Source organism: Hylobates moloch, unplaced genomic scaffold (genome assembly GCF_009828535.3).
Source record: "Hylobates moloch isolate HMO894 unplaced genomic scaffold, HMol_V3 SCAFFOLD_12, whole genome shotgun sequence".
NCBI classification, from domain to species: domain Eukaryota; kingdom Metazoa; phylum Chordata; class Mammalia; order Primates; family Hylobatidae; genus Hylobates; species Hylobates moloch.
The window spans coordinates 12,811,382-12,824,966 of NW_026652287.1; the positions used below are offsets into that span (position 1 = coordinate 12,811,382).

The following is a 13,585-nucleotide window of genomic DNA, read 5'->3' on the forward strand; positions in this document are numbered from 1 at the left end:
GGTGGAAATGGAAATGGGTTCCTAAATATTCACAATAGAATCTTGGCAACCTACAATTTGCTTATGTTTCTGAATAAAACAATGCCCCCTGCATCCACTGTGGAGTTCTAGTTTTATAATTCTGAGAAACAAAACAACAAAACCAGTTAATATTAAAGAACTCATAAACAGAAGCACTCTATGGAAATTTAAATAGGCTTTAAAATAAACAAAACTTTTATTAATCCAAAGACCTTACAGATTCAACTTTCTCCTGCATTTTTATTTTCCACTTTAGAAGATCTGCCTCTGAGTCTGAATCACTCTCTGGCCAAATTACCCACTGAAGAACTTAGGTTTCAGGCGGGTGAATGCCTGTGGCTGCCTAACCCAAGTCTCTAGCGTTTGGCTGTGAGCAAGCTACAGTTTTTTGAGACAGAGTCTCACTCTGTCATCCAGGCTCGAGTGTAGTGGCATGATCTCGGCTCATTGCAACCTCCGCCTCCTGGTTTCAAGCAATTCTCCTGCCTCAGCCTCCCGAGTAGATGGGATTATAGGCGTGTGCCATCACACTGGGCTAATTTTTCTATTTTTAGTAGAGATGGGGTTTCGCCATGTTGGCCAGGCTGGTCTCGAACTGCCGATCTCAAGTGATCCACCTGCCTTGGCCTCCTGGGCTCAAGAGAACCACTCACCTCAGACTCTCAAAGTGCTGGGATTACAGGCGTGAGCCACCGTGCCTGGCCAAGCCACAGATTGAAATGGCATCTTTGTGTCCTTGTTATCTGGTCACTCACAGAAGGAAGAGGACAGTAGATGGCTGGAGGTGGGTCTCCCAATATTTTCCAAGAAAATATCAGGAAGACTAACGAGATGACCCCCAAAAAAGGGGAGTTTCTTTCTATAAAGATACTTCAAATGTAGGAAGTACTGACTGGGGCCTCATGTGGTGGGTCACACCTGTAATCCCAGCACTTTGAGAGTCTGAGGTGAGTGGTTCTCTTGAGCCCAGGAGTTCGAGACCAGCCTAGGCAACATGGCGAACCCTCATCTCTACAAAAAATTACTTGGGCATGGTGGCATACGCCTGTAGTCCCAGCTACTTGGGCAGCTGAGGTGGAAGGATTGCTTGAGCCTAGAAGTCAAGGCTGCAATGAGCTGTGACTGCGCCACTGTACTCCAGCCTGGGCAACAGAGTGAAACCCTGTCTCAAAAAGAAAAAAAAAAAAAAAAAAAAAAAGAGGAAATACTGACTGAAGTGAAAGGCAGGCTTAAATTCCATCTCAAAGAAACCTCATGCAGCAGCAAGGCATGAACAGCTTTGAGCCAGGAAAGGAGAGAGGCAGGAGCAAGGTTTAGATGCTACTTGCTTGGTGCCACCCCAGCCCCTACTCCTAAGCAGCACAGAACCTCTACACATGACCACAGTCAACAGGAAGAGCCTTTATCTATCTCCTAGGATAGGTTTTAGAAGCTCCTTTTTGGGTGGGGCTGCCTATAAGTCCTTTAAAGTTTCTCAGATCAGAATATAAATGTCTTTCTTCAGCATTCTCTAGAGAGATGAAATCATGATCAAATGAGAAAGGAACAGCAAGAGTAGCAGTAAGTTCTTCTAAAGCAGAAGAACAGGCTGAGAGAAGTGATGGCACTTACAAAAGGGAACTGTGCTGTAAAGATCAATTGTCCCTTGGTTTGCAAACTTCCTTGCCCAGCAGCTGCTGGAAAAGCACCCATAAGTAGCCAGAGGGCTGTCAGCATCTACCAGTCAGATTAACTTTGGCTCTGTATAAGGCAGAGTGTCACTGGAGGAAATGGAGGACCAGCTATTCTCATCCCTGCCAATTTTACTTTGGGCTAAAGGACTGGGTCCTTCTCTTGAAGACATTCAGTTTACCTCAACTTCAGGTCACCATTCCCTGTTGATTTGATGGAGAGCCACTTCTCACACAGAAATGGGAGAGAGAAACTCAAAAGGGTCCCAAGAGAGCCAGGGGCAGGTGCACATGCCCTGCACTGGACTGAAGGTCGGGGTGCTCACCTGACTGTGGAGTCGCTGCAGCTCTTCTAGGCTTTGCCTCAGTTTACCCCTCTCTCCCTCCATGAGCTCCCTTAGGGCTCTCGAGTCCTCGCTGGTCTGCCTTATCTGTTCTTCTAAGGAGTCATCATCAAGTCTCCGGGAGCTCTGACAGCAAAACAAAGACAGCCAGACAGATATGGTAAGGGTACAGGAGAGATAGGGAAGGGGGAGAGAGATGGTTAGTCAGGGGAGAGGAGAGGAGAAATGGGTGAGAGTGGAGGAATGATGTGGGGAAAGATAGTAGGGAAGATGAAGGGAAGGAGAAAAGGAGGAGGGAAGAGACAAAAGGTGGAAGGAAGAAGGGGTCAAGAAGAGAGACTGTGGCCGGGGCAGTGGCTCACGCCTGTAATCCCAGCACTTTGGGAGGCTGAGGCAGCGGATCACAAGGTCAGGAGATCAAGACCATCCTGGCTAACACAGTGAAACCCTGTCTCTACTAAAAATACAAAAAATTAGCCGGGCGTGGTGGTGGGCGCCAGTAGTCCCAGCTACTTGGGAGGCAGGAGAATGGCGTGAACCCGGGAGGCAGAGGTTGCAGTGAGCAAAGATGGCGCCACTGCACTCCAGCCTGGGCAACAGAGTAAGACTCCGTCTCAAAAAAAAAAAAAAAAAAAAGATTGCTCAATTTCAACTTACAAACAGATGTTCACTTTTGTTTCAGGCTTGGGAGAAAGGAAGCCGTGTGGTGGGAATAGCACACGACATTCTGACAGCTCTCTTCTCCCACAATGACCTGGCCTCATAGTACAATACCTCCCACAAATCAGTACGGCGTGGTCAGACAGAACAGCTGCCCTTCATATTACTTTACCCAATACAGGCAGAAAGACACAAGTTTTCTGTAGGAGGATGAAACGTGAGGAGAAATAATAGCCAAAAAGCTGGGCGCATGAGTGGAGGGTAAGTCAGGGAGAAATGTGTCATGAAGCTGGAAGAAATGCCAGACTGCCCAGGATGCCCATGGGAACAGTCCTCTCCTCCACAGGTGGCCACATCTAGGATTCTAAAAGGCCCTTAGAGCTGATATTCCCAACTTCCTGTGCTCACTTACATTCTTTTGGCGGAAGCTTCAGATCTTTTACTTTTGCCAATTCACAGCTAACTCTACCACTAGGACCAAAGGGCTATAAAATAGCAACTTGCAGTTTTTACTTGGATACAAACTTCTATATGCAAAGTTTCCAAGGAAAGCCCTTAAACTGGAAGCCGCCATTGTCTGTACATCACTACCTGGAGAAAAAGGGTCTATGTGTACCTGGTGTGTGCAGGAAGCTGCCTTTGGAGCCCTGGCACTTGGCCCCTCTGCCTCATCACAGCAGTAGTTGGTGTTCTCAAATCAGGGCTCACGGTGGGCGTGGTGGCTCACGCCTGCAATCCCAGCACTTTAGGAGGTTGAGATGGGTATATCACTTGAGGTCGAGTCAAAACTAGCCTGGCCAACATGGTAAAACCCTGTCTCTACTAAAAATGCAAAAACTAGCTGGGTGTGGTTGGTGGTGCACGCCTGTAATCCCAGCTACTCAGGAAGCTGAGGCATGAGAATCACTTGAACCTGAGAGGCAGAGGTTGCAGTGCCCAAGATTGTGCCACCTCACTCCAGCCGGGGTAACAGAGCGAGAGTGTCTCAAAAACAAAATCCAAAACAACCAATAAGGGCTCAGGAGAATTATTGCAGATATTTTATAGGGTTCCAGTTCCAGGGCTGACCTCACCCTATGCACTGGGTTCTAACCTCCCAACGGCCAGCTCCTGTGGGGTAAGGACCATCTCAGACTGGCCTCTTACCGTGGGCTCCATGCCATCCACAATGCTCTGTATCAGTCTCTTGAGCTCATTGAGGGCAGTGCGCAAGCTGCCGGCTGGCACATCCTTGGCGGACGAGGTTTCTGAAGATTCGTCCATGGAGGAGTCCGTGGAGACGGCTGAGTCAGCACTGTCATTGCCTCGAAGGTGTGAGCACAGATAGCGAACCTGGCAGTAGGCTTCCCAGAGCTGCAGTCTCAGCTGTTCCACAGAGAATTACCATTCATTACAGACTCTAGAGAAGACTGCTACCTGGCCATCTTTTTCTAGCATCTGAACCCAAAATACTGATACCCAAGACAGCAGTCCTAGAAGAAAGGGTTTTTTGTTCTGTGTTTTGTTTTTTTTTAAAACTCATTGGTCCCAAGAAATAATACTTATTCTGAACCAAGTACATTTATACAGACTCCAAATTCTTATTCTCCCTGTTCTCTAGCTTCTTCCATTTGCAATATAAAGTACTTCTTTATGTAATCAGTTACTTTGGTGGGAGTCAGAAACCAATCAGGGGAATGAATGGTTCTGGGTATTATGAAAAGTGTGAAGAGAAACCAGTTAGATGGAGAAGACGGATCATGACTGCTCTGGAACTCTGTCAGTATAACAGGCATGGAGCTGATGGCACAAGCATTTCCTAAGAGGAACTGGGGTGACAATGAGTGGGAATTGGCTGTGCCTATGACACTCTGTCCTCTAGCAATTCTGCTCAATGTCTTAATGGGTAAGGTGGGTGGAAAATGGAGGGCCAGGGACATGCTCCATCAGGGCCTGCTTCACGACACTCTAGCCAGCAGGCCAAGGGGCTGACATAGGCACAGGGGCACAGCCTTGCCAGGATGGCAGCTGAGCACTAGGGAGGAGGATGAGCCCTAAGCAACCCAGGTAGTCTCGCCTGTGGGGTGACAGGCAGGTCAGCACCTGCTCTCGCTCTTGTTCCAGCTCCTCAGCCTCCATGCTCTGCTCGATCTCTGACAGGAGGGATGTGCTGGTGGCGGCAGAGCTCTGCAGACTCCTCTCCTCAGTGAGTTCTTCCACCTTCACCTGCAGCTGTCGGCAGGAGAGACGCACCTCCTGAAGCTCCAGCTGGCTTTGGTGCAGCTTTCAAAGAAAAAGCAAATGGTTTGAGGTTTACCAAACACAAAAACCAAGACAAATTGACCCTCAACCTGATCATGCTTCTGGATCCAACCACCAATTTACAGAAAAATAAATAGGAGAGAGGAACATGTTAAACTACATCAGGAGATGCACTCAGCAAAATCCAGATCTAGAAAATTCTGACTGGGCGCAGTGGCTCATGCCTGTAATCCCAGCACTTTGGGAGGCCGAGGCGGGCAGATCACCTAAGGTCAGGAGTATGAGACCAGCCTGGCCAACAAGATGAAACCCCACCTCTACTAAAAATACAAAAATTAGCTGGGCGTGGTGGCGGGCACCTGAAATCCCAGCTACTTGGGGAATGAGGCAGGAGAATCGCTTGAACCCAGGAGGCGGAGGTTGCAATGAGCTGAGATCACGCCATTGCACTCCAGCCTGGGTGACAGTGCGAGACTCCATCTCAAAAAAAAAAAAAAAGAAAAAAGAAAATTCTATAGGACAAACAACTCCATTTCCTTAACAAAAACATTGCAAGGGAAAAAACAGATAAAGGAGGAACACAGAAATAAAAAAAAGACTTGAGTTATACCAACCAGGCTGGGCGTGGTGGCTCACGCCTGTAACACCAGCATTTTGGAAGGCCAAAGAGGGCGGATCATCTGAAATCAGGAGTTCAAGACCAGCTTGGCCAACATGGTGAAATCTGTCTCTACTAAAATACAAAAATTAGCTGGCCATGGTGGCGGGTGCCTGTAATCCCAGCTACTCGGGAGGCTGAGGCAGGAGAATCGCTTGAACCCAGGAGGCGGAGGTTACAGTGAGCTGAGATTGCGCCATTGCACTCCAGCCTGGGCAACAAGAATGAAACTCCGTCTCAAAAAAAAAAAAAAAAAAAAAAAGAGTTATATCAACCAATCGCACTATGTAGGCCCATTTTAATCTGTATCTTGATTCAAACAAAAATGTGAAAAAATTATGACATTTATAAGTGAAAATCTGAACACTCACTGGGCATTCTATGATATTAAGAAAATATGCTAATTTTTTGGTATAATAGTACTCTAGTTACATTTTTTAAAGTTCTTATCTTTTAGAGTTAGTACTTTTTATTTACAGATGAACTTATTAAAATCTGAGATTTGCTTCACAATAACATGAGAGAAAAGGAAATGGATGTTATGAAGATGGGGCAGCACTGGGCAGGGATTGGTGGTTTTCACAGCTGGGCTTCATTACACTGTGCCACTGTGGAATGTTTGAAATCTTTTGCAATAAAAAATCAAACACACACAGGCACACAAAGTGAGATACCATTAAAGTCTCACCAAGATGGCTAACATAAATAATACAAATAATATCAAGTGTTGATGAAGATGTGGGGCAATGCTGGTGGGAGTAGAAAATGTACAAATACTTTGGAAAATTGGCCGTTTCTAATAAAGTTAAATATAATCTATATTCTATGATCCAGCAATTCCACTTTTAGCTGTAGACCCAACAAAAATGAAATGTGTACAACAGACATACACAGGATGTTCAAATAACCACAAATGGGAAACAATCCAAATGCTAATAAAAATAAAATAAATACATTGTGGTATGTTCACGTGTTGGAATACTATACAGCAATGAAAGAATATACTGCTACTATATGCCACAACATGGTTAAATTTCATAGACACAATGTTGAACAAAAGCCAGACATGAAAAGTATACATGAGTCTATAAAAAGTTCCCAAACTTCACTGAGGTAGAAAAACGTTGGAGTAGAGATTTGCTTTTGAGGAAGCGGCAAGTATTCTTTTTAGGGTGCTGATTGTGGTCTGTATCTTGATCTCCATGGTGGTTACACAGGTATGTATTTGTAAAAATTAATTGGGCTGTCCCCTTAAGATTTGTATGCTTTACTATATATACATTTTCATGAAAAAAAAAAATCAAGGGGAAAAACAGTAGCTTGGAAAGGAGCCAGAGGTGGAAATGGCAGTAGCATCTGGATAGTAATACCAAGAGTTTCTACCCCCACCCAACCATTAGAGGCAAGGCCCTAGGCTGGCCCCTCGCTTCCACATCAGGTAGTTGAGTCACAGATGAAAAGTGACTTTCCTAAAACCCTTGTGAAGCAGAACTGGGCTCATGACCTCCAGTCCAGGGTTCTTTCCAGTTTCCACATACCTCATTTGTCCCAGAGAGATATTAACAGATGAGATAGTAACTTATTTTGAAGATCTTTGAGGGAGGAAGTCCACAGCTTCAGTTCTAACTCTCATGGGCAGAAATGTCCACAGTTTTGCCATGTCTAACATCAGTCCTTCATCCTGTACGTTCACCTGTTTGTTCTCTCTCAGTCCTTTTCTGAAGACTGAAAAGAGCTAATTACTTGGAGACATTCCTTTTCAATAGCCTTCCAAATAGCTCTATTCTGCAAGCCAAATATATATATTATATGCCCTTTAGACTTTTCCCAGCCTCTCTCTTGATTTTTAAGTGATCTCAGAGATTTTCACATAAGCCTACGTTTTTAGAGCTAGCAGAGCTACAGAGATCAACGAGTCCAACTATGTCCAGATAAAACTGAAGCTTAGAAAAGGGGAATGACGCCAGTGGTAGAGAGGGGACAGCAGTGCAGGGGTCAGGAATTGTGGGCAGTGCTCTTTCTTTCTCTCTCCATGCTGCTACTTCAGCCCCTCCACCCCACTGCATTCTCCATGGCCCCTTCTGTGTGGAGCTCACAACAGGGTACAACTCCCTGGGGAGGTTACTACTGCTGAATATAAGGGGACAACCCAACCACAACTGCTAAATGCTATTTTTTTTGAGTCTCTGTCACCCAGGCTGGAGTGCAGTGGCACGATCTTGGCTCACTGCAACCTCTGCCCCCTGGGTTCAAGCAATTCTCCTGCCTCAGCCTCCTTAGTAGCCGGGACCACAGGCATGCGCCACCATGTCCAGCTAAATTTTGTATTTTTAGTAGAGATGGGGTTTCACCATATTGGCCAGGCTGGTCTTGAACTCCTGACCTCAAGTTATCTGCCCATCTCAGCTTCCCAAAGTGCTAGGATTACAGGCGTAAGCCACCACGCCTGGCCTAAATGCTATCTTCTTATCTGTGCACTCCATCACTAACTTGCTTTTAATACAGCAGACTCTAGTTGCAGAATTGTCATCAGTTTGCTAGCAGCTAGACACATGACCACATGCCACATGCCACGTCTGCCCAGAAGCAATGTTTCCCACTCTTCATATCTGTGGACTGCAACGTCCCACTCCAGGTCCTTAGAAGACTTTCAGGAAGTGGTGGTGGTGGTGGGGAGAACTTCCTGGGATTTAAACTAAGCTACATTATTCTTTTATAAAACAGCATTTCTGGGGTCATCTCTGTTCCATTAAAAAGAAAGTAGACACTGCACTGGTCTTTTTCAGACCTGTGGCCGAGCTGGCTTGTGGCTCCTGCAGAAGTGCAGACTGGGGTGGCTGGCAGCCACTTAGAGCTCTATAGTTCTCATGAAGGGAGAAAGCTGCCTTGCAGAGCCTTTGGCCAATCACTTAGGTGCCCTGGGAGCCTCACCTTCACCGTCAGTACTTGGAAATGATTGGCTAACGGCACCAGTGATCTGGAATAGCCCTAACGAGGAAAGGTTTGGAGCCTGGCTGCCCAAAGAATGAAGACAGGATTGGCAAGCCTGCTCTGCGTAGTTATGGTGGATCAGCAATACCTGCTGGTCCAGTGGGAACTTCTCCAACTCCAGTTTTGAGGAGACTCAGAAAGAAAAACATCAGGGTTACAGGAAAAAAGGAGACATTCCTAGGAAGCATTTGGCACAATTACAAATGGCATATTAAACTGGCAAAATGCTTCACAATTATTTTTTAGACAACTCCACACACATCTCAGCAGGAGGAAGTTCGGCACAGACAAGTACAAGTTCTTATGTACTGGACAAAATTAGTTCAATTACTCATGCACACTCAAAGGTGCTTAATTAATGATAACAGCAAGGGAACAAAAGACCAGGAGAGGTCTGCACTCTCCAGTCAACAATTGATTCACCAAATGGACAGACACAGGCAGAAAAACCAAACCAAACAAGATGAGTCTATTACATTTAAGAGCCCTTTAAAATAAGAAACATCATCCTTTATATGACAAAGATGACACTAAGTATACTTATATGTATGGGTAAGAATGACACCAAGTGCTTTGTGTTTGTATAGTACATTTACGCTCATCTGAGGGAACTGGGATGGTGTGATGTTACGTGGTTTGCCTAATGGTACACAATCAGCATTAGAGCAAGGTCTAGGCTCCAGGTCACCTGCTTCCTGGGTTGCCCCACAGTGAGCAGGGCCTGTGCTCTGCTGATGGAATCCACCCAGTCGCTGGGACTAGGCCCTGCACACATCTGTAAATGCCCAACTGAGTATGAGACAGGGCAGTTAACTGGCCCTTAGAGGGACAAATAGATTTCCTTTACTGGATACTAAGAGTTTGGCAAAATACTTGATATATACTGGGTGCTCAATGAATAATAATTTTTTTGCTTATTCTCAGGTCTGAAAAAATTCAGAGTTGGATTTTATCAGTTGTTTGAAAATCTGTTTTTGACAGCAGGACCCCAATTATATAGTGACAGAGATCAAAAGGGGGCTCCCCTGGCTGTGACAGGCCTGTTGCCGTGCCTGCTCAGCCATCCCTCACCCTTGTCTGAGGATTTAACATCAAGGGATTAAGTACATTCCAAGGCCACTAGCTTTACATTTTACAAGTATGGTTTAGGATCATTCAGCTGCTGAGTAAGCTGGATTTTTTATTTCTGTATCAGTACAGGCCATTTTAGCAACAGAAAGGACTTTCTGGAGGACACTGGTAATTAGTGGCAACTTGAGAGTTTCACATGAACTGAAGGCCTATAATGATAAATTGTTAGGGAAGATGAGAATTCAGCCTATAAATGCAGATTTTCCAAATCAGTTGAGTACTGCCTGACTTACTGCAGGTCCTTAGGTGAATGACACCTTCTCAGTCTTGAAGTTCAACAGGAAGACAGTGGATGTGCACACGGTGAGCAAGTGCATGTGGCATGACGGGATTCTCGCTGCTAAAGAATGTACAGCCCACAGTGCTGGTCAGGCCCCTGAAGGCCTACTAGTCCTGCCTCTTTCCCCCAACCCAGGTCCCAATTCTTGATTTGAAATAAGGACTTTTCACTGTAAATTCATGCTGAACTGAAAGTTTCTTTTAGGCAAGGGCCATTCTTCTCTTTCTCCATACTTATTTTCCTTCCCCTCCCGTACTGTATGTCAGCAACCCTCAGGAGAGCAGCTTGATAGGGTAATAAATGCTGGTCAGGAACTGACTTTCGGAGGCAAGTGATACCAAGAAGTTATCACTGAGCTATGGGTAAAGCAGGTGAGAGGGTTCCAGTCTCGATTCTACCAAAGACTCACTATGTGACTGTGGATAAACAATTCAGTTTTTCTCAATTTCAGCTTTATGATGTATGCTAAAAGCACCCCGTATGCCAAAGAGCAACACAAATGTTCACTGCTATTATTATCATCAACCTTGAAAAATGAGCAAATTCTTTTCCATCTTGAAAACTGCTGTAAGGCTTTAGCCAGCACCATTTTCTACTCAACATTTACTGAGGCACTGCTATTAATATATGGAAAGTTACTAGCTGAAGGTACTAAAAACATGGAGAGATAAAAGCCATTCATTTTCCCTCAAAGAGGTTCATCACTCAGGTGTCAGCTTAGCTGATGGTGCCAGGGACAAGTAAACTTAGTCCAAGACATTGTATTTCCTTATCCCATACCCCAAGGCTTTCAAACAGCCTACCTATGAGCCCAGTGGGACCTTCTGTGGCCTAGCCTTTGGGCAGAGACCCACCTGGTGCTTGAGTACACCTGGCTGACCACCTCTGCACAAACATCACTGTTGCAATCTAGTGCGCTCCCTGGCATGCACAGAGAATGCCAAAGGGAAGCAATGCACTCCTAGTTTCTGACCCCAGGTCCTCCTAGGCCAGCCCAGCAAAGCATCTTGATAGCAGATGCTGTACTCTATTTCTGGGAAGACTGGAGTGATGATATCTTTTTGTTTTGGGAGTTGTTTCCTGTCAAGTGTGAGCTTGGGGATTAAGCTGAGGCCCGGTAGCAGTTCCCAAATAAGAACAAATATGGCCATGAAGCAATTTCCTTCAGGAAGAAAAAAAAGAGACTGATTAGGCTCACAAAGGGGTCAGTCTATGCCTTTTCTGGCAACTGGCAGAAGCAGCATATAAATCTTGCTGTGTTCAGTGGGCAGCTTCAGGTTTCTGCTCCATGCCAGCCAACCAAATCCATGAGCTTGGGAAGACAGCAGCAGAGAGCATTATGAGCTGAGTTAGAGTCACAGGCTCCCTCTGAAACCTTCTAGCAGATTTTGCAAATGCTAGGAGGCCAGAATAGCACTCCTGGTGTTCCAGCCATGTTAAGAACCCAGAGAGAACTCTGTCAAACTGCTCCATGGGCCAGTGGCTCAGAACACATGGAGAAATGATCTGTGGGTAGCGGTGCACTTCCTTTAGGCAGAGTCGGAAGAGCCAAGTTAGTGAATGCCCCAGGCCCCACAGTGAGACCTCAGCATCATCCACTCCCGGCTTACCCCAGCAGTGATGCTGGCCTCCCAGCCTTTTCTTTTTGGCTAAGTGCTCCTTTTATCTGGCTCTAGTCCTGCAGGACAGCTTCTCTACCCCAGTACCTGTAGGTCCTTGTCATGGCCCTGCCTCTCCAGGATTAGCACCCGGTCCTGTAGCTCCTCCACGGTCCCTTGGAGCAGGTCATTTTCCTCTAAAGTAGCGCTGAGACGATGCTCCAGCTCCCGTTTCCGATCTGACAGCATCTTGATCTGAAAGGGTGGAGAGCCACAGGGGTGGTGTGGAGTTACAGCCGGGCTGACAAGTAGGAACTAGGGACTAGCCCCAAAACATGAAGGCAAGTATCTTTCAGTATTCTGCCCAATGTCACGGTACCCCCATCTCTGAGAGAATAGCTATGAAACCCTAAGCTGAAGAGAAAACCCCTCCCCTCTAGAAACCTGTCTGGGAAGGAGTAGGAGTTGAGCTCTGGGGAAGCTGGAATGTGGAATGCCAGGCAGAGGAAGGGAAGGCTAGTGCTCTGGAAATTCCAGAGATAAGATAAAAAAAAGTCTCCACCTTGCCTGCCCTCAACTTTACCCCATCCTTACAATTGGCAGGAGGAGTGGAACCTAACCTGCTGCACTACTACTCCTCCTCAAGTCATGAGCAAAAGAAAATGCCCGGGAAATCCTCTGGAGCGCCATGTTTTCACACCCCAGGATTCCCCTCCGTCTTCCTTTCCCCGCTCCTGGCCCCTCTGGCACTAGAGGTCACAGCTCAGATCCAGTGCCTTGAGTTAAGGGAAGAGCTCCCAGGGTATAGAAAGCAAAGTAGTGCCTGCATCAGCCTGTGTCCTGGGACGGAGCAGGACACAGATACAAGCGAATGCTGACTTTACTCACAGTAACTTTTACCTAAGCGAGTCATTCGTGAAGAGGCGCAAATTCTTTTTATGAAACAGGTTGATATATGTTCGTATACACTGAATACCTAGTCAGTCTCTACATAACTAAATCTTCTTTTAGGAAGGTCTGTCTAATCTCTTCAGTGTCGGTGAGAAAACAGAGGCAAAGAGGAAAGAGATGCCAAGTATCCTCTGGCCTCAAGGTTTGCAGGGTGAGAAGCTGAGCCAGTGCTCCCCAAGGCCAGGGATGCTTCACTCAAAAGATCACCACCCTGGCTCAGGGGCTCCAGAAAGCCTTGCCAATTGGATCTGACTCTTAGGGGACCTTCTGGAATCCTGGAGGTCCTCGTGGATCCTCCCATTTATTTACAGTGCCCTGCTGTACTGATTCTCAACCAGTTTCTTGCTTGTAAATATTTTCTTGACATGGTTGAAATATTCTCCAGGCTCTTTAGTCCAGCTTTGATAACAATTCCTTAAGGCTTTTACTTGGGCAAGTTTTGGGGACCAACCTTAGAACTTCTCCAGGAGAAATCCTGAAATGAATGTCTAGCTTGTTTCAAGTCCTATGAGATACACTTTTCCCTTTACTTTTTAGCTGTTCTCACTCTCTGAACTAGAATTCTGCTCACAGGGCACAGATCTTCTCTGGCCACCAATTCAATCAGATAGGATGTTGTCCTGGGGAAACGAAGTATGTGGCCTTTGTCCAGAGAGATCAGGTATCTGGCCAAACAATGAAATATTGTCTCTCAAGTGTGCACCTGGGTAGGGGACCAAAAGGAGCAAGCCCCTTTTGTGAATGGGTCCACTATTTTCTACACTGAAGCAAAGTTACCCATGTGAAGAGAATTCTTACTCTAGTTGATTTCCATTTAAATACCCTCTGACCTTTAAATTTTCCTTCCCATGAATCATCTTTGTTTCCCAAGTTTCAGTCAGTGAAGTGATGGGGTAATAAAATTCTGATACACAACTGACCCTAAAAAAACTTAGTTCAGAGCTACATGAAGTAACTTACTTGAAACAAACAATTTCATAGCTTGCCTTTTAAAGGTAGCAGTGTTCATGGACAAAGCAGGGAATCAGTGTTAGGCCGCC

General features: G+C 45.9%; 1 protein-coding gene across 3 annotated transcripts in view; it reads right to left on the reverse strand.

The window, feature by feature from the left end:
• Window positions 1-13,585, reverse strand: part of BICDL1 (BICD family like cargo adaptor 1) — a 108,343-nt gene that overhangs the window by 17,802 nt on the left and 76,956 nt on the right. For 2 of the 3 annotated variants that reach the window (XR_009208938.1, XM_032168539.2), the window contains exons 4-7: window positions 11,703-11,849; window positions 4,778-4,957; window positions 3,842-4,060; window positions 2,018-2,161 (exon numbers count right to left, since the gene is read on the reverse strand). Coding sequence is in view for 2 of the 3 variants with exons in the window: in XM_032168539.2 (XP_032024430.1) it covers window positions 2,018-2,161; window positions 3,842-4,060; window positions 4,778-4,957; window positions 11,703-11,849 (690 nt within the window). In the remaining variant the exon portion in view is untranslated. The remainder of the gene's footprint in view (window positions 1-2,017; window positions 2,162-3,841; window positions 4,061-4,777; window positions 4,958-11,702; window positions 11,850-13,585) is intronic. The other variant, XM_058425134.1, reaches the window with a different exon arrangement.